Source organism: Dipodomys merriami, unplaced genomic scaffold, assembly GCF_024711535.1.
Source record: "Dipodomys merriami isolate MVZ:Mamm:240054 unplaced genomic scaffold, mDipMer1.0.p SCAF_44, whole genome shotgun sequence".
Taxonomy (NCBI): Eukaryota; Metazoa; Chordata; class Mammalia; order Rodentia; family Heteromyidae; genus Dipodomys; species Dipodomys merriami.
The window spans coordinates 8,613,115-8,641,029 of record NW_027206002.1 but is presented as its reverse complement, the minus strand read 5'-3'; the positions used below and the strand labels follow the sequence as shown (position 1 = coordinate 8,641,029).

Below are 27,915 nucleotides of genomic sequence, written 5' to 3'. Positions count from 1 at the left end.
TCATTTTTTTTTCTCCTTTGAACTTCCCCTGTGTAGTTTACACCTTTGTACAGCCCTCTGGACACCTGACTTCAACCCCTATAAGATGACTCCCACTACTTAGCACCCCCTTGATCCCCATAAACAGAGCCTCTTTACAAATCTCACTTCTGTAGCTAGGTGCTGGTGGCTCATGCCTGTAATCCTAGCCACTCAGAAGACTGAGATCAGAAGCTCTTGATTTGAAGCCAGCCAGGGTGGAAAAGCCTGAGAAACTCCATCTCCTAATTAACTAGCAAAAATACCAGGCTGGAGGTGGTGATCCAGTGTTAGAGGACCAGCCTTGATCAGACAGACAGGGCCAGCTCTGCAAAGAGCCGAGTTAAATCTATAGCACCAACCCAAAGGAGAAAAATAACAGAGAAAAGGAAAGAAAAGCAGCCATCTGGCAGCTGGCTGCTCACGCGGCACAGCCTTGAGTAACGCGTGCCCTTCACTCCTCTGTTCTCCCCACTCTTCTTCCACGTTGGTAAATGTATTGGCAGAAGAAATGCATTGACTGTTTACAGGAGAGAATCATCCATGCATTCATTCCTGCTCTCTCAGTAGTAATGATTATTAATGACAACACCTGCTATTTTCCAAGCGTCTCCCAAATTCTTTCAACTTAATTTATAGCTGTTGTTTATATGTACCATAGCGTCTCGTATGTTTTATTTTAGTTATCTGTATGTTTATGCCCATCCTACCAAACTGAAAGAGAGAAGCAGTTCTTCAGATACAGCGTGACCCCACACGTCCTCTGAAGCCACACCTGTCTGTGATGAAATGGTCACACAAAACGAAATCCATGACTATCTGCATTTGAAGAATAAGCCAACTGCTAGCTAATTAATTTTCTATATTGTCTATATGCCTTTGGTGATGCCTTCAAGGTCAAATAAAAGAGAAAGGAGTGATCCAAATATGAAAACAAAATTCAGAAAGCCAGTCTTCCAAAAGCTCAGCTAAAATCCATTCCTGTGAGGACAAACCCCTCCTGGCTCTCAGCACCACAGGGTGCGCGTTATTATTCCTGACCAGTCGTTCCGGTGCCCAGCAAAATGTCACCATCTCAAAGCAAAAAAAAAAATCCATCTTTCCTATAATGCCTGGAAGATGAGTACCTACACAGGTCTAATTATTGTTTGTTGTGTGTGGTGTGGCATTTTTTTGCTGAGTCTGAAAAGAAGAGGGTGTTTTAGGGATCTAAGGAGCCACTATTTGACATTATGTTTGTTTTATAAACAAGTTCTTTCCCTTACAGATTGTGGAAAGCATAGGAGGATTTGTAATATTTGGAAACATCTCCTTAAATTAAGTGAAATTTAAGGAGGGTTGGCACTAAAATTTTAAGTGAGGGAAAGAAAGGACAGCAACGTCTGAATCAAGTTGTAATAATTTAAAAATAAAACGAAAACACAACAACAAAATTGGATTGAGCGTCTAGACACCAAATGCTTATGCTCTAAGCATGTGAAATGCTTTTTCTCTAATTCAACAGTCTTGAAGACTTGCTATTCAAATATCCTTCTACATATCATCGAGCCCTAGGGGAACTGGGTAAATTAGATGTAACAATATTTCTGATCTATTACAATATAAAATAAATGAGAGTAGAGGAATGGAGAAAGGGATGTGATGTGGCAAAACCTGTCAGTAATGTGCGGTTAGAGCTGCCTCCTCACATTCACTTTCCCAAATGTTAGTTACTAGAAGATAAATAATTCACCTGATTTTGCTTTGCTGATTTGTCCAATTAATAGAAAAGTATTTAGCTGAACTATTTTCCAGGATGCTTTGAGGAAAATGTGAAAGTAATTTTTTTAAAAAATCTGGTTCCCATCTTACTCAGGTTACTAATTAAAAGATAGAACAACAGATATATACACTCTGACCAGCTCAGGAAATCAACCACTCGGCCTCTTAATAAAGTGTTATTGTATACTGAGTCCACAAAATGCTATAATATTCCTTCCAAGTTGTTTAAATTCAGTATTTCCTACAGATAAGAGCATTTGAAACGAAGTGCTGTATTAACGTATTTCAGACATCGGTGGTAGTGTTTCAGGAGCAGTGGTAGGCCACTTAACCTCGAGCCATTTCCTGATTTGAAATAGAAAAGAATTGACCAGGTAACCAGAGAGCACCTTTTCTCTTTCTCTCTTTTTTCTGTTTAGGTCTCGCATTCTATGTTTATAATTAGTTTTGTAGAAATCGTGTACTGGGCTTTATAAATGAGCGCCTCTGACTCTTTGAGGAGTGTTGATGATCACTGAGGCTCTGTGGTCAAAAGGAGTCAGTTACTTTCCTCAGTACTTTGACCTTAGCAAGGTCACCCTTAATCATATCATCCAGGAAAGCAGGGGTATCTGAGAAGAGAGGACCCATAGTTTCTTAGTCTTCTGTTCTGAGGAATGATGAAAGTCACTCCGAAGGTACATCTTATTTCCCCAACTAACCTAGATCAGCTTTAACTTGGCAAATATGAGGAACTTGGGGTCATCACTGCATCTGTTTAAACACTGCTTGTGCATCCAGTCTCATCGGCTTTTCAACACGCTTGTGATTTCTATGCCTAATGCTAAATTTCATTTGCTTTACTTTTCTGCCTAAGTCATCGTGTGTGATCTGTGGTCACCATGGTGACTTTGTCAGGAATTCCCCTTAAAGAAATGCTTAGTGAGTGTCACAGGATGGGATGGGATGGGAGGGGCCTGGGGGGTCTCAGCTGGGATCTAGTTCCAGTCACACCTCATCCTCCTCTACAGCAACACGAAGCTCCCTGGCCCCAGCCCCACCATCGCTAATAGAAACATCTGATATCCATTCCAGAGTGTTTACACACCAGAAACCCCTAAGCAGCAGATACGCGTTTTCCCACTTGAATCTCACAGCAGTTTATGAGTTAGATATATGGGAAGAGGTGAAGAGAAAAATGAACACATTTCCGAAACTCACAGAATCCATAAGAGATATAGCCAGCATTTGGATCCTGGCGGTGGTACACCTGGAGAGGACACATGTTTCAAAGTCCTGTCTAGCAGTCATGTATGCTGTGTAACAAACAGCACTCACTCTACAGCCCCACAGCCCTAGATCTAATTCTACCTTTCCCTCTTTGTACCTGTGTGACTTTGAAACTGACCAAACATCCCTGGGGTACAGACAGATATTCAGCCTATAAAATGAGGATAATGATAATTTTACAATTCTAGAACTACTCTGTGAAGGTAGTAGAATAGAAGAATGCCAATAATATTAGTTCCTTGCCTCACTCACTTCCTGCCGGAAGGGCCGGTGTCTTCCATCTCTCTTATCTGGGTGAAGTCACTGTGTTTTACACAGAAAATGATCAAATGGCAGAAGGAACAAGTTGCTAAGTGGATGAGTAATTGAGAATCGGGTTGATTTGGAAACCTGGTGAGAATTCACCACTCTGCCGTTTCCATCCTGGTTTTGCTCCTGTTCCATAAGATGCCATCAAGCTCATTTTTAGCTCTGGGAGGAGGGCGTGCCTCTTCAGTGTGTGCACTCTGGATTTGTAAAACCCAAAGATGGTGCTAGGATCCTCATCCCTTCCCCCTGACGGCCTGGAAATAGCAGCAGTGTTGGAGCTGATGGGGGTCAAGGGGCCGCGCGATTCTGTGTTCACCGTGTGTTGATGGTGGCGAGTAGGAAGCAGTTCATTTGTGGAGACTGCTGTCCCTGGGAGAAGTTCAGGTGAACACAGAGGCCTTTTATCTAACCATTTTCATGGGCTCTCTTCCTCCATTATTCTCTAGACTTCTGGAAGAAACAGTGAGATATTTTCTACCTACAAAGTAGGTAGTTTGAATCCTTAGGAAGCAATAGGTGAAGTACGTCTCAAGTTGTTTACAGACATGGGAACGAGGGGCCATGGAGGGCTCTGGTGACGTGGTCAAGGTTCTCAGGACTGGAACTGGAGGGAAGGCCTCCTCCTCCCAGCCTTCCCGATTGTCCTACTATTGCATGCCTGCTCCTGCTGGTCTCGTGGTTCCTTGGCATCACCCTCCAGCCTCCACCCTGATACCAATGCATGGAAACCTGCCGCATCTGATACTCTGTCCCCCAGCACATGCGGACGGGAAGAGTGAAAAGCCAGCTCCTGAAGCAGGCCTCCTTCAATTACCTAGGTTATCTCCAGATGTTCATGAACAGGGCCTCTGGTGTCCCCACTGCCGCGGGAAATCACAGGGAAACTGAAGACAGGCATGGCCCCTGACCTCGCCCCAAGGGTTAATCACAGCACTTGCCACCCATTTCCATAATTGCAGTCTATGTGCTGTCTGCTCGCAGAGTCCACATTCCGAGAGAGCAAGGTCTGTGCCTTCTCTAGCAGTGATTCGCTAGGGCCTGTCATCATATCCAGCGTATAATAGCATCCATGTTTAAGAAATAAACACTGCTTATTTTAGTATCTTTTACAACACAATAGACTGTAAGAAAGACAAATTTTCCACCTTGGGGTATTTTCATAGCTCAAGTTAGCCACTATGGAACATTCTGCATCATTTTCTACCATCCCTTCCTTCCCTCCCTCTCAGTCCCCCTCCCTTCCTCCCTTCCTTCTTGAGTTTCTTCCTCTGCTGGGGATCAAACCCAAAGCCTTGCACATGAAGCAACTTCTCTACTACTGAGCCATGTGCCTGGCTACAAGCCCATCTTTAATGCAACAGCGTTTCCCATTTTCAAAACCAAGAGATAGGAATATTTTTGAACTTCTAAGATGACTGTGGGTTCTTAAAGCAGTACTTACTCAACAATCATGGTAAGAGATAATGAAAAAAACAATGGAATGTGTAGTGATTGTGCATGTCCCAAGATAAAAATCTAATATTTAAAATAACTTTTATGAGAATATTAATATCACTATCCTTAAACACTACTAAATTACCTTTTTTAAACAAATCACAAATCAAAGTAAATGACATAAATTCCAGTTTTCTAAGACACCTGTGAAAATAATTTGTTGGCTCTTGAAAGTATTTCAGGAATTGAATGTTTTAAAATATTTACGGGGAATGGAAGTTTATTTACGGGGAATGGAAGTTTACCTAATTGTTAAAAAGTCAGCTTTTATTTATAATTATCAGGTCCCATAATCAGATTTAAGACAGGATGTTGCTAACCTCATTGTTTGAAGGAACGTCAAAAATTCAGGCCCAGCTTTTTGCTTTTTTTTTTGGATCAGGCTTTGGGCTTGAACTCAGGGCCTGGGCGCTGTCCCTGAACAATTTTGCTCAAAGCTAGTGCTCTAGCACTTTGAGCCACAGCTCCAGTTTCCGTTTTTGACTGGTTAAGTGGAAATAAGAGTCTTGTGGGGACTTTCCTATCTGGGCAGGCTTTGAACCATGATCCTCAGATCTCAGCCTCCTGAGCAGTGAGGATGACAGGTGTGAACCACCAGGACCTGCTTAGGTTCAGCTTTTTAATAGTATCTAATGCAACTAGAGGATATCACAAGGACATCAATGACCCCTGTCAGAGAGGGTGGCACTGGGTGACCAGCGTTGTGGCTACATCTCCAATGGCTTTAGCCCGAGGAGCTCCGTGGGTAGACATATAAGTGGATTTGTACAGCAGCTGATGTTTTAATGTCTGACTGTACCAATCATTGTGAAAGGCTCGCCAAGATTCATTAGTTCATGACAATAATGGGGTGATCTGGAAGAGATTCCTACAACAGTCATGAAAAGCAAATGACACTTACCTGTGCTCGACTGAACAATGCCAGAGTCTACGGTCTGTCCAAGAAGGTCATACTGGTTTAAGCGGGACCCATCTTCTGCCACCACCACGGATCGAGCCGGCTCTCTCGTCCACTCGTAGACCACTTCTGCTCTTGTATAAGCGTCTAAAAGGAGAGGATGGGCACTATCAATGCATTTTCGCCTCATTGGTTCTCCTAATTGGTTAGTGTGTTTTATCAGCTTCCTATTTGCAATCTCCTGGTTTCAGGGCACAGGCTAGGAGAGGAACACCTGTGCTCATTCTCTTGGGAATACCAAAACACTTGTTTCTCCTTTCAGCCATTTGCTCATTTGTCCAACAGATGATCGTTAAGTATCTACGATGGACCCAGTTCTGTGCTAGGCATACAGTAATGCACGAAAACAAGGTTGCTGGTCTTAAGAGGATATACATTGTAGGAGGAGGGATACAAACCGAGACGCAGATAACTGCATGATTCGATATAATGCTAAATACAATAAAACCATACACACCTAGGGAAAGGGTCAGAGACTGACTGGGGAACCATTTCAAGTAAGGTGATTGACATGGGGGGAGGGGTCTCACAGGAGGTGAGGTTGATACAAGTGTCTGATCAGCATGAGAAACTGAGGCAGGCAGAATTGATGGGGAAGAGCTTAGGGAAAGGGCGTTGTGAGGGACCGGTGTTCATTAACTGTTTCATTAAATGGCAGATAACTTTTTAAAAGAAAAGCAAATGTTTCTTCTCTTGTAAGAAAAAGCCAGTGCGTTAGAGGAAAACCTTTTCAGATTGAAAGAACAAGGTCGGTAGCTTGGATCTATAGTACATCAAGCCAGGAGCAAGTTAGGATCAATGGGAAAAGTAATTCTAGAAATATTGTTGCCGAGTCTGCCCCTTGTTTATTGGTGATGCTTTTCATTGTGAAGATGGTGGTGATGACGGTAGAACTCTTTTCCTCTGCCATTTTCATCTACTGTGTCACCTTCAGTCTAACCATTTCCTGTGAGAGGTTTGGTCATACATCTGATATCCATGAAGACTGGAGTGGGACAGTAACAGAACAGCAACAGGGAGGAGGAGAAGTCCTAGACTTGGGATTCCCAGTTATAGAACCTGTGCCGCCGAGCGCCCGTGGCTCACGTCTGTCATCCTAGCTACTCAGGAGGCTGAGATCTGAGGATCGCAGTTCAAAGCCAGCCCGGGCAGGAAAGTCCATGAGACTCTTAACTCCAATAAAAAAAAAAAAACACTAGGAAAAAACCGGAAGTGGCGCTGTGGCTCAACTGGTAGTGCGCTCGCCTTGAGCTGAAGAGCTGAGGGACAGCGCCCAGGCCCAGAGTTCAAGCCCCACAACTGACAAAAAAAAAAAAAAAAAAAAGAACCTGTGTTTCCCATAAGTGGAAATACTACTTGCTCTTCTCTGGTCAAATGCAAAGGGATATTGAAGTAATCAGGAATATTACAGTAGAGAAAATAAGCTATTTCCAGGGCATGAGGGCATGAAAGCCAAAGTTGGCCAAAGCTCCACTCATTGGCCAGTGGCCAGTTCTTTCCTTAGTGGACACAGTCCCCAGGGCCTGAGGATGTTTTAATCCATTTTAAATGGGAAAATAAAGTGGATACATTCTAATCTGGACTATATTCCTGTTTATTCTGACATAGTCATCGCATATAACTTGGATTTTGTTTTGGAGGAATGGCTCTTCATGGCTCTTCCCCCACCGTTCCCAGAGACCAGGCGTGGGGGCTGTGTCCCGATCCGTCTTCATCTAAGCTGGAATACTATGAAATGTAAAATCATGAAGCTGCCTGGAAAATAATGTTATTTCATTTCTGAGACAGAGTTTTTTATTCAAGAGATCTCTTCTTCAAGTTGATGTGAGAGAAAAACGTCATCAATGCTCTGTGTTTTTCTGTAGGAATCCTACCTGCTCCGACATCATATATAGATCAGTTGATAATCAGATATCTCTAACACAAATTTTTCCAAGGAGTCTGAAAGAATATAATTTAGTAGTTCCTGAGAGAGATGAAGGTGACAAACGGCTACTTTGGAATGTGTTCGTATTGATTCTTCAACTCTTTCACTGTTGCCTTTATTGGCCTAACGAGTGAAATGTGTCAGCTTTTGCATATCATGTGAGAAGAGTATAAACTAGGATCTTTTAAGTCTCTCAGAGGAGCACAGAACACCCTAGTTTGAGAAAGACTGCATTATTATGGACTTCAAAATCCCTACATGTAGCCAAAACCTTTTTTTTTCTAATTGAATTCTGAAGAAGACACACTGAGTAGAAGAAACTCAGTATGGACTGACTTCAGTTTACACAGTGTCCTCACCTTTCACAGATGGTAGACTGAGGCACAGAGCACTGAATGACTAGTGGCACATCCCTATTTAGAGGGAAAACTGGGGTAACGATGGGGCAACATGTCATTCATTCTACTCCACTGTCGTTAGTAAGATTTTAGAGGCAGACACTGTGTATTCAATGCTCATAAGCCAGGCAAGTATAGTCAGTGTTCAGGGCGTTAGCGATGAAGGCAGTCCACAAATGGATTAGCTGTTAGCAGCCATGGCCAGAGCCAATTGTAGAGAGCCACGGAGCCTGGCACCCCTGGTTTCTCATTCCGTAGAGCTGTGGCACTGTTCACATGCAGGTCCTCAGGACATCCGCCACAGAGCAGCTGTGACAACTCATTGGAGGTGCTGGTCACTTCTTACTAGCAAAGAATGCACTCAGATGGCCAACGCAGATGATTTGCAGTAGAGACATCATAACCTTAAGGTCTAAGACTAATAGATCCTACTGATTCCTCAGATTCCAGTATCTAGAAATATTTCCTATGGAAATTTACTTAAGAGGAGACGTCGTCGTTTTCTTATTTCAGTTTTACTGGGGTTTGAACTCAGGGCCTTCTGCTTGCTAGGCAGCCTAAGCCATACCCCAGTCCCTTTTGCCTTCACTGTTTTTCAAGCGAGGTCTCGGGTTTCGACACGGGTCACTCTCAACTATTTATGCTTTCATCTGTGCTTCCTGTAGAGGTAGGATGACAGGGATGCACCGCCGTGCTTGGCTTAGATGGGGTCTCTCTAACTTTTTGCCTGATTTTGAACAGCAACCCTCTTGAGTAGCTGGAATTACAGGCATGAGCCACCATGCTGGGCTAAGATGTCTTAAGCCTAAGGAAAGGAAGATATAATTAAAATAGTCTAAAACTACTTAGTCATAGATCTCGAACTCTGTTTCCCAGTCGCATTACCTAAGGAAACATGATGGAGATACGATGATCTGGCAGGGTTACTCCAGGACTTGGTGGTGGTACAATACTGGAAGGGTAGCTTGAGTATTGGAATAGCAGAGTGTAATTGGTATTATCGCTTCTCTATTGTCGGCCTCCGATTTCCCATCTGCAGGAGGCAGCTGAGCTAAATCATGTCTGAAGCTATGTATTTGCCAGAATTCATCTAAGTTTCTATTCATTCTCTCTTTTGTCTACAAGGCACCATGCCTCATAACCGGTCAGATAAGCAGACAATTACGAAGAGCTTCCAAACCCGACATTTGCCTGGATCTTAACATCAGAATCCAGCACCCGAATCTCTCGTTTACTCCTTATTTAGTCTTTATTGGCAGTACATTCTGGGCCTTGGACTCAGGACTTTGTGACAGGTAGGCAGAGGCTCGACCACCTGAATCATGCCACCAGCTCTTTTTTGCTCCACTCACTTCTCAGGCAGGATCCGGTGTGGCTCTGGGCTCCTCCTGTCTGGGCCCCCTGGGCAGATGGAACTAAGGGCATCCTTCACCAGCTCCTTCCTGGGCTGCCCCTAAACTGTGGTTGTCTTGCTCTCTGCTTTCCTGGCTCTGATCCTGGGGGAGGGGGCGCACGTGGAAAGGAGCCCCTCTCTTCACCGTTCACGGGGAAGCGTTCTCTCCCTTCCTGAGCCCCTCTGGCGCATCCTCCTTGCTGACATTTTAGCAAGGTCTTTGCTCCAGAAACCAAGTCCCACCAATTTGCATTTGGCTGAACAGGCTAATCCCGCCACAGATCCCCTCCTCTCTCCAGGCCAGGTCTGCGGGGAAAGCCAAGTTTCTTAGCTGGATTTGCCCACACCTCACACCCCTCTTCTCCACAGCCTGAGCCCTGAAGACATATCTGCAGCCCGATGAGTTTGATCTGTCTTTGTACAATCAGCAGGTAGTGCCAGAAATCATTGCATTGACCTCTGCATTAGGAAATGCGTTCCGTGGGCCCTGCTCTCACAAAAGTGGCATGCGTCAGAAACTAAATGCACTAACCAATGAATAAAAGGAATAACACTTTGAGAAGCAGCCTGAAATAAATGTGCTCTTGAATCAAGCAGGCTGAGATTGATAGGACTGTTGCCAAATGTCTATGACATAGCCAAAGAAGGCCCTGGGGATATTTATGTTTAGATAAGAATGGTGGTAGGCCTGTCAAGCATCGAGGGTAGAGTTAATGCTGGCATAGCAAAGATCCCGTGCAAAGGCACTGAGGCGGATAGCTGCCTAGGTGCTTTTCTTTACTCTAGTTTTCCTGTGTGATTCACTAGTTGTTTTCCACACACAATCCATTTCTTTCTTCCTAAAATTATCTCCAAAATTATTCAGGTTGCAAATGTACCCAGATAAAAATATTTTTCTTCCCAACCTCCTTCTCAAATAACTTTGGCAACGTGACACACATTTAATTAATGGGATATGAGGAGAAGCCTGTTAGCTGAGCTTTTATCTTTTTTGATAAAGGTACTCGTCTCTTTTTCACCAATGGTTTGTCCGCTTCTTGAAAAGAAGGTGCCATGGCTGGAGTTTCACCAGTCAAAACGAGCAGCCCACCACCCATCACTTCCCTCCATCCATCTTATATGAAAATATAAACTACATATAAAATATGAAACGTTTATCAAGCTATTCTTACTAGGGAAATAAATCCTAACGTGTCATTGCCCAAATCAGCTCCTCTTTTAGGATAGGCACATTCTTCACTTAAAAACATGGGAGCCAGTGCTCGGGGGACACAAAAGTGACCCCGGATGTAAGGCGCATGTCGGAGGGCGAGCGAGTCCTAGGCGGCAGCCTGGGCTGGGGCGTCTGCGTGCGGGCTGCGCGGCCTTCCTGCACCACCCGATGATCTAGAACTTTCTAACAAGAACCTCCCCTAGGGAGGGCCCTTTCTCTCTTGTCCTGCTGCTTCTGAAGACGTTTCATCTGGCACTCGGGTTCGGTAACTTCAGACCAAACCCGCCAGCCAGGAGGAGGGGTAAGCGGGAACTCAAACAGACAGAGACCCTGAAAGCCAGCCCGGCCATGGCGGCCCCAGGGCCTGCGCACTGTCACTGGCTGCCCGTGACGGGCGGGCGCTGAGCTCCAAGGGCCGCTGCCTCCCATCAGCGCGCAGGGGCCAGGGGCCAGGCCGAAGACCCGAGGAGCGCCCAGCGCCCAGGGGCCAGGGGCCAGGGGCCAGGCCGAGGAGCGCCCAGCGCCCAGGGGCCAGGGGCCAGGGGCCAGGGGCCAGGCCGAGGACCCGAGGAGCGCCCAGCGCCCAGGGGCCAGGGGCCAGGGGCCAGGGGCCAGGCCGAGGACCCGAGGAGCGCCCAGCGCCCAGGGGCCAGGCCGAGGACCTGAGGAGCGCCCAGCGCGCAGGGGCCAGGGGCCAGGCCGAGGACCCGAGAGGCGCCCAGGGGCCAGCGCCCAGGGGCCAGGCCGAGGGCCCGAGGAGCGCCCAGCGCCCAGGGGCCAGGGGCCAGGCCGAGGACCCGAGGAGCGCCCAGCGCCCAGCGCCCAGGGGCCAGGGGCCAGGCCGAGGACCCGAGGAGCGCCCAGCGCCCAGCGCCCAGGGGCCAGGGGCCAGGCCGAGGAGCGCCCAGCGCCCAGGGGCCAGGGGCCAGGCCGAGGACCCGAGGAGCGCCCAGCGCCCAGCGCCCAGGGGCCAGGCCGAGGACCCGAGGAGCGCCCAGCGCGCAGGGGCCAGGGGCCAGGCCGAGGACCCGAGGAGCGCCCAGGGGCCAGCGCCCAGGGGCCAGGCCAAGGACCCGAGGAGCGCCCAGCGCCCAGGGGCCAGGGGCCAGGCCGAGGAGCGCCCAGGGGCCAGGGGCCAGGCCGAGGAGCGCCCAGCGCCCAGGGGCCAGGGGCCAGGCCGAGGAGCGCCCAGCGCCCAGGGGCCAGGGGCCAGGCCGAGGGCCCGAGGAGCGCCCAGGGGCCAGGGGCCAGGACAGACAGCACGGGTGGGCCGGGGGTGGGGCAGGGAGGGACCTGGGGGCCGGAAGTCTCGGCAGACAGCACGGGCGGGGCGGGGGGGGGGCAGGGGGGCCGGAAGTCTCGGCAGAGGGCACTCACAGCTTCCGAACTTGAGCGGGCAGGCGTGGGCGTCCATGGGGAAGTCCTCCAGGTGCATGGGGCACTCGGCTCGCACGGTCAGCCTAGGGCAGGACACACACGGGTCAGGACGCGAACCCGCGGCTGGCGGCCTCCTCCGGGCTGAGGCCTGTCCCCAGGGGCGTGGAGGCGGGGCGCGTGCGGGCCGAGGCGTGGGGGGCCTCCCCCCACCCCGCCCCGCCCCGCGAGGCCCGCGTGCGCGCCTGGGGCCTGAACCCTGGCCTGCGCGCTGTCCCCAGCTCTTCCGCTCTATCCCAGAGCCACAGCGCCACCTCCGGCTGCGGGATCGAACCCAGGTCCTCACGCACGCGAGGCGGGCGCCCTACCCCGGAGCCACCTCCCAGCCCCGGTCACGGCTTTGAAAAGAGAAGTATTCAGAAAGTGTTTCACGAAACGCGTCTGATCTCACATGACTACAAAGCAATTTGTATCATCTTCTCCATAGGACCTGTAGGTTCCAGCCCCGGCCGGGCGCCCCGCAGAGCTCCGCAGCGCCCTGGCCCGGGGTGCAGGCCACGCCCCCACGGCCCAGGCCACGCCCTCCCCTTGATGCAGCCATGCCCTCCCCGCCTAGGTACAAGCCACGCCCCCATGGCCCAGGCCACGCCCTCCCCTTGATGCAGCCATGCCCTCCTAGGTACAGGCCACGCCCCCACGGTCCAGGCCACGCCCTCCCCTTGAGGCAGCCATGCCCTCCTAGGTACAGGCCACGCCCCCACAGCCCAGGCCACACCCTCCCCTTGATGCAGCCATGCCCTCCCCGCCTAGGTACAGGCCACGCCCTCACGGTCCAGGCCACACCCTCCCCTTGATGCAGCCATGCCCTCCTAGGTACAGGCCACGCCCCCACGGTCCAGGCCACGCCCTCCCCTTGATGCAGCCATGCCCTCCTAGGTACAGGCCACGCCCCCACAGCCCAGGCCACACCCTCCCCTTGATGCAGCCATGCCCTCCCCGCCTAGGTACAGGCCACGCCCCCGCCGTGCATGGCCACACCCTGCCCTTGAGGCAGGCCACGCCCCCTGGTGCACGGCCACGCCCCCCACCTCATGGTGTAGAGCAAGGTCCCGTCCTCGGTGATCCGCAGCAGCTTGTTGGGCATGGTCATGTTGTGCGCCACAGACTTCTTCCCGTTGTGGAAGAAGGTGTCCGGGGTCCAGATCTTACTGGCCATGAGGTTGTTCAGGCGGAGCACTGTCATGGGTCCTTTAAACTTCAGCCGCTCATCCTTCCAGCTTTGCCGGAAAAACACGTCTATTGTATACTCCTGGGCGGTTTGGGGAAACGGAAAAGAGGACACGGTGTCCTATCTTGCAAGGCCAGTAGCTTGCAAAGAGGGCGGCTGTCGTCATGCCGGAAGCAGAATAGAGGTTAGGTGGTATTTCCAGAAGGAAACTGCGGTGGCGTGGGCACACTGGCTCCTTCTTACAGACCTTTAGGGTGGGGTGTGGCTGAAGGGATAGTATGTCTGCCTAGGAATGGAGTTCAAAACCCCAGCACCACCCCAGGAAAGAAGTAACATGTAATCCCTGATATATTGCTTGGATTGAAAAAATAATCCCCAATGTTCACCTTGTTGTGTATGTCAGATGAAGGTAACCTACCACACTGCAGCACTAGAAGACACAAAATGCAATGCAATGAAAAGAAAAGTCATGTTAGAAGGCAGCATGATCAAGAAAACCCTTCAATTAGGTAATCCCAGTCATAAAAGTAAAGCAGAGTGTTCTGTGGGGGCTCCGCCCGAAATTAACAACCAAATCCTATGCAATCATAGGTTTAAAGTAGGTATAAAAAATCTCATCTCCTTTTTTGGCTAAGTAAACATTTTTTTCACCGATAATGTATATAGACTTCCAATCCTCCTACACAGAGAAGATTATGAAAATAAGATATCAATATCCACTGGTAATTAGGATCCCTTCCAGAGAACATGGGGGTTGAGGGGAAGAGGAGGGGAAGAGAGAAGAGAGGAAGGAGAGGAGAAGGGAAGGGGAGAAGGGTGGGGAGAGAGAGAAAGAAGAGGAGACGCAAGAGAGCAAGAATGGAAAGAATTCAGAATGGGCCCATGTGTGCATGTTTATGGGGTGTGTGTGTATGTGTGATTGTGTTAGATAAGTCCCATGAGAAATGTGTGAGCTTCATCATCATTCACAGCCATTTATTTGAATAAACACAGCATTCCTTATGGCAGGAGCCACAGATAGCACCTGCCAATCTGAAAATAACCAACGTGACTTACCAGTGCCTAAGAATGAAAGAGTAGTACTCCTCCTTGCAATGCCTGTCTCCTGGCATTACGTTTGGAGCTCAGGGGTTTAGAATAAAGATGACCACATTCATTCATCTCCAAAGGCTCCAAACCGGAAGGAACACTAACTTGAAAACATCACGCCATGTGATTTGAATCCTCTAAAATCTGGTGCATCCGAAAGCAGCTGGTTTTGTGCGTTATTCTTAATCTTACACATACCCTCTTCAGGACAGAACTAGTGTCAAGTGTTCAGGCCTTGTGTGTATGAATTTCACTACCTGCCTCTTCCGGGGGAATTAAGAAAGATTGGGTAAGGACTGAATGAAGCACTATCCTCTGGCTGAACTCCTTAACTTGTGGAGGAAACCACATTGTTCGTGGATAGTTTGCCACATGCCAGGCATCATGCTCATTACTGAGATACCAAGACACCACCTGACACCATTCCATTGATGTAGGCCATGCAAGCTGCCTCATTTCTTAGGATTTTCTGTCTGGAGTTGGCAGGTGAAAGTCGCCATGATCCATGACCAGAATTTACACATGGCAAACATTTGCTAAGCATCATTAAATTCAGCAGAGAGAGAAACTATTTAGCCCTGAGTGCTGTCAGATGCACTCATGGTGGATGTGATGAGCTTGGAAGAGTATTTCCTTAGAGGAGAGAAGTGGGAGGTGGAGTAGGGACTGCATGGCCAAGGGACAGATGTGACAGTACTGGTCTGTCAGGGAAGCAGGTGGATGGATCTAGTCTAGACCCTGCATTTTCTCTTCCTCTGAACAAGAGCTGGATTTGTGGGAGATGATGTGTGACTCATTTTATCTGCTCTCCAACTGAGCCAGGCAGTCTGCTCCGAAGTACAGGAAAATGGCCACTTATAAATTAAGATTGCAAAGGTGTTCAAGCTGACCAGACCCCTACAGATCTAAACTATTGTCTCCTTTGTCTGCTTCTTCCAGGAATCTGGGTTGCTAATAACATAGTTTGAATATAAAATAAGCTTAAAATAGATTTTTATTATCAATTCTTTGGCAAAACATATCTCAAAGACAATGATTCCATTACAAAATTAGGACTTAATGAGAGTCCTAATAAATACAGGTTTAGTGTGTTGACATCAACCCGGCTTGACTCAGCTACTGGTGCACAATGAAATTCTCAAATTCATTTCAGACATTCTTTCCTCAAATGCTTCAGTAGCCTGTCTCTCTCCCTCTCTTCCTCTGTTCCTCTGTCTACACACACACACACACACACACACACACACACACACACACACACACACACACAGAGAGAGAGAGAGAGAGAACAATGCTATGAAGTAAATTTCTTTCTAATTTTGCCTCTGTTCAAAGCAGAAATAAAAGTTGGATAACACAATTGAGGGTTGGTCTGTGCCTAACCAAAAGTGTAAATACATATCTAAATTATAGATATAGATAGAACTAGATATAGACATATATTTGAGGGGAGGGTCAGTTGTAGGGCTTAAACTCAGGGCTTGGGCTCTGTCCCTGAGCTTCTTTTGCTCAAGGGAAGCGCTCTACCACTTTGAGCCACAGCACCTCTTCTGGTTTTCTGGTGGTTCATTGGAGACAAGAGTGTCATGGACTTTCCTGCCCAGGCTGGCTTTGAACTGCAATCCTCGGATCTCAGCCTCCTGAGTAGCTAGGGTTACAGGTGTGAGCCACCAACGCTGGGCAAGAGGGTAATTATTTACCCCCCCCCCCCATGCTGTGACAACTGTCCTTGTGTGACCGCCTTAGCAATTAGGTGGCCCTTGGTGGCCCTGGCCAGAGCACAACCTTGCCCCAGGAGACAGTGTGCATTGTTCAGTAGATTAACAACAGAATTGGTATCTGGGCCAAGGCGGGCCAGACCCCTCTTTCATGGAGTTGGAAGAGGAGTGAGACGCCAGGGTCATCGGTGACTATGGACAGAGATTCTCAAGAACGGACACCTCAGGTCCTCGCCATCTTCTCGCTAACGCTGTTTCCTAACCTATGAAATAGAGAACATCAACCTGACTGTAACAAGAAGTGGGTTCATACTGGAGAACGGCTGTACAGATTCCTAGAACACAGGAAGCGCTCAGGAAATTTTACAGTCCATTAGTTATCTCTCATTTTATCAACAAAAATTTGTGTCAGATTTGTATGCAGCGGAAAGCAAAGAGTGATTGTTTCTTTAGAAAAGCTGCAGGGCAGGAAAAACCTGAAGTAAGTGAAGAAGCAAAGCCTCCTAAAATACGGGACTTTTTGAAAGAGAGCCTGAGCAACTAGAACGTTCTGCTAAAGTATATGGTAGATTTCCGAGTCCCGTCCCCAGCCCAGGGGCAAGGCTCTCAGAGCTACTCTGCCTCCTAGTGCAGGTCCTTGGCCAACGTGAGCCTTCTCGTGAAGATTCGTGACAGCGCATCCTTATGTTCCTAAATCAATCTCATTCTGAAGTGTTCTCACTCCACCGTGCACCGCCATCTGTGCGTGCCCGGACTGAACACGTTTTAAGCACTCTAGAAAACAGGGCCGATCACGGAGCTGTCTGGATATTTCTGTCACAACCTAGTGCCCTGGGAATTTGCTGTTTGATAGCCAATTAATGGTTTTTAAAATAAACTGAAGGAGCTGGCCTCGTTTTGTGTCCTATTCCAGATGAAGTAGGAGGCCCTGGGGCCCAGGAGTCGGGGGGCGGGGGGGGGCAGAGGGGGGGAAAGACCTGGGCTACAGTTGGTACAATTCACCAATGGGTCACTCTGTTTTGGCAAGAGTGGATGAGAATTATGCTTGGCTGAGAGGCTTCCAATGAGGGCTTGTGAGTATGGTTTATAGAGTTCTATCATGGTGTCTTACATTATATATTCAGTTGTGGTAGATACTGTTACTGATTTTTATTAATTAGGTATTTTATTCTCACATTCAAAATGATAATACTTTTTCTCATTTTTGAAACGCATAGCTTTATCATTTTGATTTCGATCGCCTCTAAATCACACTGCCCCTCCCCCTTTAAACATGACCCTCCCATCATCACGTGGTTTAAATGATTAATCTTCTATAGCATGGGGAGATGATCAGGGACAATTTCACTTGCCACTTAGCTCATCAGTTGCAGGCCATCGCCTCATTTGATCCCTTGGGAGAATAACTCAAGCCCTGTCTGTTTCAGGAGTGTCAGGCAGTGAGCGTGGCACAGGCGTGGACACTGATACACTCGTCTAGTACTAGATCACACTGCACACAGAACGTCAGTCATGAGGATACCCATGGGTTAAGGTGCATGACAGATCCTAACTCTCTAAGAAAATATAATCTAATGGAGGGCCCGGAAGGTGGCTCAGTGGTAGAGCACTTGCCTTGCATGCATGAGGCCCTGGGTTCGATTCCCCAGCACCACATAAGCAGAAAAAAAAAGCCGGATGTGGCACTGTGGCTCAAGTGGTAGAGCGCTAGCCTTGAGCTGAAGAGCTGAGGGACAGTGCCCAGGCCCAGAGTTCAGGCTCCATGACCAGACCCAAAAATAAAATAAAATAATAATCTAATAGATGCTGAAATCTCAATGAATCTGAGACAAACACTCTTCAAGGGAAGAGAAAAATTTGACAGCACTGGTGTTTGAACTCAGGGCTTCGTGCTTACTAGTCAGGCAAGCTACTACTTGAGCCATGCCTCCAGGCCTCTTAGCTCTGGTTGGTTTTGAGAGAGAATCTTGCTTCTTGCCCAAACTGTCCTGGACACTGACCATTACAGACCTGTTATCTAGCACCTATGGCTTTGTTGTTGTTGAGAATGGGGGTGGGCTCGTGTGAATTTTTTGCTAGAGAGAGCCTCAAACTGTGATCCTCTTGATCTCAGCCTCCAAGCTGCTAGGATGGTAAGCATGAGCTACCACACCTGATGAAGAGCTAATGTTTTAATCACAGGTGGCTTCCTTCTTACAGTTTCTGAAAATATCAATTGCTCTGTTTTGTGAGGCTCCATACCACATGCCAGAGAGTGAGGTCAAATTGTTAGAGAAAACATGGTATTTTGATTTCCCAAGACCTTTATTCTATTCTTTCTCAAAAGGCTCAAAACTCAGAAATGAAGGTTTGATTTATTCAGGCCCTCAATAAGACTTCAGTGCTACTGTTCTTGTTGTTGTTTTAACAATACAGGCTCCTACACTTGTCATCAAGTATGTAATTCAATATTCAACCTAAGCCAGAAGTACACTAATACTATGAAATTTGTGAGATGACATTATTTTCAATTTTTTGGCATTGATCTGAGATAAGAAAAATAATGATCAAATGCTACTGAGTACGTAGCCAAAAGCCTAAATGTATCTTATGGTCAATAAATGTGATTAGAAAGTAAAAGGCAATGTTAGTTTATTACTATAGTTATCAAAAAGTGGTTTTACAAGGCATTTGGGTTTCAATGTGGGCCTTTGTAAAACTAAAGGTTTTAGATGAATACAGAGAGGAAATTTCCATGAAGAAGATGGGGAATCAGAGACAACTGAGATAAAAGCAATAACAGCGCATTTTTATTGAAGACTATTGATAGACTCTTGATTTACATATCTCATTTAAATTCCTAACAATCCTACTGGCACAGGCAACCATCATAATCATTTGAGAGAATGTTGGAAATGCAGTGGATTTGCCCAAAATCCCACAGCCTGTAATCCTGCAGCCGGTGTTGCTACCTTAGAGAAAGCAGGCTGTTCATATAGCAAACTAATGAGGGCCGCCGGGTGCAGGTGGCTCACACCTGTAATCCTGGCTACTCAGGACGCTGAGATCTGAGGATCACAGTTCAAAGCCAACCTGGGCAGAAAAGTGCGTGAGACTCTGATCTCCAATAAACCACTAGAAAATCGGAAGTGGCGCTGTGGCTCAAGCAGTACAGTGCTTGCCTTGAGCTGAAGAGCTGAGGGACAGTGCCCAGGACCAGAGTTCAAAAACAACTAGCCTAGGGCCAATGGTGCATGGTTCTGAGCTCAACGGAAGCCAGACATGACAGTTTGACTTTGGCTTTTAGCCAGAATGATTCTGCAGCTTTTATTGTGAGTCACTCTGAACTACCTTCTAAGACTTTTTGACTAACTGCTAACATAAGAGCATTAAAAAAAAACAAAACGTTCAATTGATGTAGCTGTGAAGTATTCATAGTGGAATGTCTTCATGGCTTCTTTATGACATTTCACTTATAGTCGTTTGACCATTACAAATTCAGAAACATAAAGTATTTGCAGAGTTCTACTGATTTATCAACTCCCATCTGGTAGGCTACAAATTCATGTTGACTTAGTTGCCTTAGGGGAAAAAATGAAATATATATGCATATATATCAAATATGTCATATACATATAATTTTATTTCCACTTCTGGTCATAATTTGATGCACTTTTTGCAATGAAGCAGCACCTTTCCTATCCGAGGGTTTACCATACCTGTTTCTCTCATGCTGCTCAAGTGCTCCCTCAACTTCAATAGCCATTTCTCCTTTATGGCAAAAATAATCATTCAGAGACCACAGAATTAGTGGCTGACCTGTTCTCTGTAAACTTAACACCCCTGCATCAACTTAGCCTCCTAAGTCCTGGTGTTGCATGCCCTGTAGGATGGAAACCAAGGCATTTAAAGGACAGAGAAGAAGGGTTGATTTATCTGGGAAGCAAATGGCATACACACACGCACACCCCACTCACAGATACATTCTACTCTAGAATAGATACTAGACATGCAGAAACAAGAGACACAACCAAGCCTTCACAGATTGCTCCATACACAAACAATTCCATAAATATTCCGTCTATATTTTCCTCTCACCACTTCAATGTAAAAACAAACCCAAAAGAACTAAAGCGGCCATCACTTACCATATCATGGTCGGAAACAGGTCCGAAGCTGGTGACGAAAATGTCTGTCTTCACTTCGGTCACGCGCTCTGATGGAGCAGGAAATTGGGCCAGTGAGTTTTTCGCAAGTCCCTCATTAGATCTCACACCACACCCTCACACCCGGATGGGAAATTCATTGGCTTTGATTAGCTACTTCTAAAACTGGTCCACTGAATTGTCCTGATAATTTACTGCTTACATTGGAAATTTCACAGTTAATATTTTCAGTGGAGAACAGAGGCTGCGCACGTACCGCCTTGGGTACATGAATGAATTCTTCAAGAAGGGACGGACACTCTTGCTTGAATGTTACCGAATCACTTTATGTAGTAATAAAAATATGTTAGCAGGGTAATACACTTTAAATATTTTTACACAGATTCCTCAGGCACACATAGACTGCTCTTGGGAATTCTAGAGTCGACTTTCGCAAGCTTTATTAACTCTTGAAGACCTCAAAAGTATGTTTTAGAAATGATTGCTTTCTTGTAGTAAAGTTTAACTAAATTATCCAAATTCACCCCGGGGGAAATATTGGACAACAAAGGTAAGTATTTTTAATTTTGAAGATAAGGCAGACCTACTGTGGCATAGATTCTGTTGCACGCTCCATGTGTTTTTATTATTGGCCTCTGATGGCATATATATATAACCAATAAAACACTTTTACTGTAGTTCTGTGACAACTCAACAGAGACGCTTTCACAGAAAAACAGTCCCTCATCAAGAAAGAGAAAAATGTTGATTGCATAAAAGGGAACAATTGGTTGAAGGGTGACAATGAGGACTGTGGCCATGTCATTTTCACCGTAGCTCTGAGAACTGACAGTCCAGAAACTCCGTACGTTTGCTTCTCCGGCCCGGGATAGGATATTATAAACACAGTTCTATCCACGAGCAGTAAAATCCTTTGACTGCAGAGCTGTTAGCCATCCATCTCAACTTCTCTTCCATCTTCCGTGAGGGTTCCCGCTCTAGTCCCTTCTAGATTTCTCCAACATGTATCCCTCTGTGCTAGCCCCCTCTCTCTAGGCCCATGCATTCTTTTGTACTAGGCTGGCATTTAACTAGAATATCAGGACCACTTTTTAATTTTAAAACAATCGGGAAAAAATACAAGGCTATGTCACTTATTCACAAAAACTACATACACAAGATAAAGTTGATTTTCTCCTTCTCTTTTGGCATTTCATTTCTATATGAAGCAATAAAGCCATCACTTGGATTTTCTTTGAGATAATAAGATATACACTTATCATCATGAAAAGGACCAAAAACAAGCAAAAAAAAACACCCTACAACAGCTATGGGCATATTTTGAATCTAAATTATTTCATACCAAATATCCCCCTTATTGGAATAAGTCTGCTGCTTCATATTTATACATAGTTATACATAAATTCCCTGCAATTTAACTTCTGCTTTAACTATGGTCAGAAGAATTCAGACCTAATTTATCTTCCAACATGTAAGTCTTGATCAAACCAAACGTTTCTTATTGTGCTTTTAACAGTATTCCTTCATTAACCTCATAGTGCAAGGCTCCGTTTGAGTTCTCTATGATGTATCATCTATATCCTGTAGATTATAGGAACTAAAATTATACTAGTCCCTAAGTCTCCCCAGACAGGGATTAGAGTCAAATATCACTGCACATGACTTTTTTTTTTAATTTGGGGAATGATAATCCTGATCGCACACATGTACACTTTTGGCAGCTTGAATTGCCCTCCTGGAGATTTCTCATCAATACCTGTCTCTTGAGTGTGGCAGAATATATGCTGCACATTCAGAGAAATCCTCCGGACAGACAGCTTTCCAGAATGACTCACTCGGTGAGTTAGGAGCCACTAGTTTGTGTTATTTTGTACGATACAGCATCATGAAGAAGAGAGAGATCAACTCACTAAATAGCGGCATGATTTTCCACCCATTAAGTTGTAGATTGCTAATAGGGAACTACATAAGAATCAAATTTTAAATTACCTAAATGGCTTTTTCTAAAGATTTTACCACCAATCAAACAATGTAAAACAAAGTTAAGTTTAGATACATTTATTTCTGTGCATAATTGTCTCTGTGCCATACAGAGATTAGGCATAAATGGAAAGCAATTTACATAAATGACTGGGCCCACATTTTTCAAGTCTATTTTTTTCCTATTTTATCTATCTTTGGCTATAAACTTATTTACCATACAAGTTTACCATCTGCAGATACTTCATCTTACTTTATTCCCAGCCATACTCTCTTGAGATTCTCTGAAATTTGCCACTGCAAGATTCCAATGCAAATAACCTGAACTGGGAGGAGAGGGGTAAGCACCATATCATGTGTCCCTAAATGACCTTAGAGCCACACATGCACATGCATATATCATTACAGCTTCTGACTATGCTCTACATATATATATTTGCTTTTTATTCTAACAAAAGACTCCACGTTACAAAACTGGAGGAGGCTGATAAAGACCAAAAAGACTAGTTAACCATGAAGTGTAAAGGGAAGGGGTGTAAGGAAATGGAAAGACGTGGGGAAAAAATCATGTTAAACCAAGTAAGCCATACCCAAAGAGACATAGGTCGCATTGTCCTCTCATTCGTAATCAAAATGTGCCTGTAAATCTACAAGAAAACCAATGGATGGTAAAAGACAAAAAAATTACACACAGACATGGACATGGTAAACAAGACTCTAAACATTCACACAGTGAGACCAAAGGAGGACATTCTTAGGAGAGGATCACAAGGGCTCAACAGCTGTGTGCATCTGACCATATGAAACTATAAAACAATGTTTATCACAATGAACTCCAAGCAAGGGAACAAGAGGTTTTTGTTATTTACTTTTTGTTTTGTTTTGGTTTGTTTTTATTTTTCTTCTTTGTAGCTGTTTTGGATATATGTACCATCTGTCTTGTATGTAAGTTTACCTGTTTGGGGAAGGATAAGGGGAAAAACAGAAATGGTAGGACAAATGCAGCAGTGATACACTCACTAGACACTTGGTTGAAAATGAACTCTACAACCTGTGGGGAAGGGGAAGAAGGGAGGGAAAAACTAGGAGAAAAAAAAAAGAGGTGACACTGTTCAAAAAGAAATGTACTCAATACCTGATTCACATCACTGTAACCCCTCTGCATATCACCTTTACAATAAAAACAACAAATTCATAAATAAATGAATAAGGGGAGGGGTCAGAAGCAAGTAAAATTCCACATACCACCAATTATTGACAGATGGCAACATAAGAGGAGGAAGACCAAACTTTCCCTATTGTTTCCCTTCTAACCCATTTCTCTTGCCACATACTGAAATAACTAGCTTTGATTTATCATCAGCTGTTACAATGAATGTCTAGTGAATGTTTCCCTAACCTGAAAACCCTGCTTATTCCATATTTCTGGAAACATTTTATGTAAATGTAGCCAACCTTAGTTACCTGTGCATTTCCCAAAATTAATCAGGGATCTTACTCTAATAAAACATTTTAGGAAAAAAAACTGTGGAGTAAGCTTGAGGTCAATGTAATGCATTGTGTTGTTGTTATAAAAAACATTTTTTCCAGCATAAATTTAGGAAATCAAGTAATAGAGTTTGCACTCCAGTTTGTGCTTATGGAGCTAGCACCTGACTATGTCACCCATACTTGCAGCCCTTACAAAAGTTTATCTATAAGGCTGGGAAGGTGGCTCAGTGGTAGAGTGCTTTCCTTGCAGGCATGAGGCCCTGGGTTCGATTCCTGAGTACCACATAAGCAGAAAAAGCTGGAAGTAGTGCTGTGGCTCAAGTGGTAGAATGCTAGGCTTGAACTAAAGAGCTGAGGGACAGCACTCAGGCCTTGAGTTCAGGCCCTATGACTGAAAATCAATTTTTTTAAGTTTATCTATAAACAATATAGTACCAATATTGTATTATATATTCTGACTCCCAATTGATATGTTTTCCCTTTATAAAGCTACAGTGCTAATATCCTGCTAATAAGTATTGAAATAGTAGATGTTTTGAAGTGATCATTCAAGAAGATGATTAGTGTAGGAATACAAACAAGAGTTGCAGTGTAATAAAGTCAGAAGTGAGCACGTTGGCTTAGAAGACGCAGTGCTCCAGTTTTGACTCAGATTGTCCTTGAGTATAAGATGTATTATTTTAGGTACAATCATATAATCCTTGTGATGCCAGTTGCTCACGGTTTGAATGAAGAAATAATGCCTACAAATGGAATGCAGTGTTGGGGTGCAGCAAGAGATTACAGTGTGAAGGTACTTCCAGAAGTATTTTGGGGGGTTGTTAATTTAGCCTCTAAATGTTCACTTGGTATTTTCTATATGCCAGCTAGGCCCAGCTCCAGAGAAGAATAGAAAGGACGGGCATTGACCACAATGCAGAAAATTCCTGTTCCTTTGTATTGCTCACAGCTGTTTATAGGGAAAACATTTTAGATTGATTAGGAAGGTAGATAAGTATGTATGTATGTAGGTAGGTAGGTAGGTAGGTAGGTAGGTAGGTAGGTAGGAAGACAGATAGACAGACAGATAGATAGATACATAGATAGATACATAGATAGATAGATAGATACATAGATACATAGATACATGGATAGATACATAGATAGATACATAGAGACATATAGAGACATAGATAGATAGATAGATAGATAGATAGATAGATAGATAAGATAGATAGATAGATAGATAGATAGATAGATAAACAGACATACAAGTAGATAGATGATAGATGTAAGTATGTATCTAGCTATGTACACAAATTTTCCTAGTGAAATTCAGCTCTTTCTACATGCTCTGAAAGAATGTCTTTTTTTGGGGGGGGGGTCCAGTCGTGGGGCCTGAACACTGTCCCTCAGCTCTTCAGCTCAAGGCTAGCACTCTACCACTTGAGCCACAGTGCCACTTCCGGCTTTTTTCTTTTTGCCTATGTGGTGCTGAGGAATCGAACCCAGGGCCTCATGCATGCAAGGCAAGTGCTCTACCACTGAGCCACCTTCCCAGCCCTGAAAGAATGTCTTTTGAATGCTGACATTTGAGTTGAACAATAACAAAATTTCAATGATGGCTAGGTCTAAGAAAAGACCAGAAACAAACAAGACAAAGGACCTGAGGCGAGAATAAACTTGGGTTTTAAGAAAGAGCCCAGCCTATCCGGAGCTGGAGCGTCTAGCGATCACTGTCTAGAGGCAGTCTTGGCTGAAGAGGCGTTTATTTGGAAAGCAGCTGACCTTCCTAATGCCAGAGGAAGCCTTTGGGTACAGAAGTGACAGGACGCGCCCTGCGGCTCAGGAAGGTAGCTGATGCTGCTGTGCATACTGAGTGGTAAACATGGCCGTCCTAAAAGAGACCGAGAGGGAGTGACTGGAGACGCTTGCTGGACGCTGGTCTGTCTGTTCACACAGAGGTTCACGGGGCATGGAGGCTGCATGGGCGTGTCTTAGTCACCCCTCGCAACCACATGCATTTCAAGATGCTGCTTTCAAAGAGTGCTGTTTGGGACTGGAGAACACCCTGGCTCCCTCACCAACTCCAGCTCAATGGCACCTCCCTGCAGCCATGTTCCCACTCAGTGCCCACCGCCGAAGCAACATCTCTGCTCCTTGTCTGTCACTCATTTCTGTTCTTATAAAGCCCCCCCTCTGGTTTTTATGTGGAGCTATTTAATTTTGCCTATAGTTAGCTAATGAGTCTAGATCAAGAGTAGACAGCCAAGTTTCAGGACATCAAATCAATCTGCGATTCTTCTGTATTTGGGGATTCCAACAAGTCAGATGATGCAAGTTAGCTCTGAGTAGGAAAGGTCAGTTTTGTTGGAGTAGGCATTTATCCCATTTTCATGGAGAAATCACCCTTTTCTTCTCTCCTTATAAAGGAGTGTTTTCTACGAGCAAAGGACCCTTGGAGGAAGGGGTTTGGTTTGGGCTCTAGAAATAGGAGACGTTGTATTTCCTGGTGCAGCATTTTAGTTACGTGACAATTATATATAGCAATCTTATATATTCTCTCCCCAGGACCTCTTTTCTTTCTATTAAGTTTTTCAAAAACAAAAACAAAAAAAAACACAAAAACACCCATCTGTGATGATCTCATCAAGATTTACATCTCAGACCCATGACATTTTTCAAATATTACACTTTACCTTCTGCCATAAATAAGCAATTTTTAACAGAAAACATTTTCTAAAGGTCCTATACTGGTAAACCCTATTAAACAAAAAAAAAAAAAGATCAAGTAGTAACAGAAATCAAATGCAACTTTTTTTTATAACACTGGCCTCTGTGACTTGAGTATAGTCTCAGCAGCTTTCTAATATTTCAAGAAGTGCTTGGCATTGATATAGAGATGGTTTATACACAAGAGGCAAGGTGAGAGTACAGTTTTATAAACAAGCTAGAACATTCCTTTGGCTGCGTCGGTGAATGTTTTAGACAAGCTGGACCCATGAGCTGACTGCAGGAATTGCTAAGTGGCCCTCCCTCTCATTGAGCAGCTCCCTTTGGTAACTCTTTTCTCTGAAACTCAGCTGAGTTACAGATTACTTAAGCACAGTATTTCTGTGTTTAAAGAAGTAGGTTGAATTTGCCAAATCTGAGCATCTCTACACCTTGCATGAAAACACAGCAAAACAATATCATGCTCAAGAGGAAAGATTCCAAGATTTTAACTAAAGATTTCATAACAAAGACCATTTTCTGGTGAAGGTAACAGCAAGAAGAGATTTGCATAAGCTGAACCTTTTTGACTTTCAGATACATTGTCAGCAGAGTCTTTTTTTTTTATTTAACAGTGCCATATTATGACACATCTTGTGTCTATTTTTGAAATCCTGTTTGTAATATAAATATAAAATATGTGTTGTAACACTAGTTAAATATGAATACAGTTTTTGTTTCAGATCTCAGTATCACATGAGATGCAAACTAATAATAAAAGTTTTAAGAGTATCAATCATCTTGTAAACTATAGCTAGATCAAATTGGAATTTTAAAACGAGCATTTTACGCTTGCACGGAAATGCTATCATAAACTTTGTACAATTAAAATGTGCCAATAAAATGTACGTATCCTCCAGTAAAGTTTTACAAACTCACACAAAATATCACACAAATTATTGTTTTTGTGGCACGCTCTCAGTTTTTTTTTTAATGATTTTAGTAAACAACCTAAGACCTAAGCTATCAGGAATATAGCAGAGATCAAGTCCACTCTCTGTCTGAATTGCTATTCTCTCTACCCATCAGACTGCAATGGTCACATCGTGTGGCCAGAAGAAGGATGTTGCTTATTTTTGAAGGCCTCATGCCTTCCTTGGGGACTCAGCTCTGCATCTCTGCCGGTGGGGCATTTATTCCATCCCCAGAGTGCGAACAGAGCCAGTATGAACACGCATCACATTTGCCCCACATCTGTGAAGCTTAACATTATTTGATTTTTTTTTTCTTTGAGGTGCCACTGATAGAATCACAAGCACTGAGGAGAAAACTTGGAAAAAATGAACTCAGTCTTGCCTGTGCAAGCGAGCCCGGAGGTCCACCCAGCAGCTGGGCCTCGGCCTCTGCCCCTCCGCTTTTCCACCCATCCTCTTGGTCCTCTGACTCTCTTCTGCCCCGC

The 27,915-nt window shown here is 45.1% G+C and overlaps 1 protein-coding gene and 1 long non-coding RNA gene across 3 annotated transcripts in view; one reads left to right on the top strand and one right to left on the bottom strand.

Moving 5' to 3' along the window:
* LOC138808007 (uncharacterized) overlaps positions 1–27,915 on the top strand; it is a 386,844-nt gene that overhangs the window by 336,783 nt on the left and 22,146 nt on the right. The window lies entirely within an intron of this gene.
* Positions 1–27,915, bottom strand: part of Gabra1 (gamma-aminobutyric acid type A receptor subunit alpha1) — a 46,480-nt gene that overhangs the window by 10,751 nt on the left and 7,814 nt on the right. For both annotated transcript variants that reach the window (XM_069993951.1, XM_069993953.1), the window contains exons 4-7: positions 20,277–20,344; positions 13,203–13,423; positions 12,118–12,200; positions 5,753–5,896 (exon numbers count right to left, since the gene is read on the bottom strand). In XM_069993951.1, coding sequence (XP_069850052.1) covers positions 5,753–5,896; positions 12,118–12,200; positions 13,203–13,423; positions 20,277–20,344 — 516 coding nt within the window. The remainder of the gene's footprint in view (positions 1–5,752; positions 5,897–12,117; positions 12,201–13,202; positions 13,424–20,276; positions 20,345–27,915) is intronic.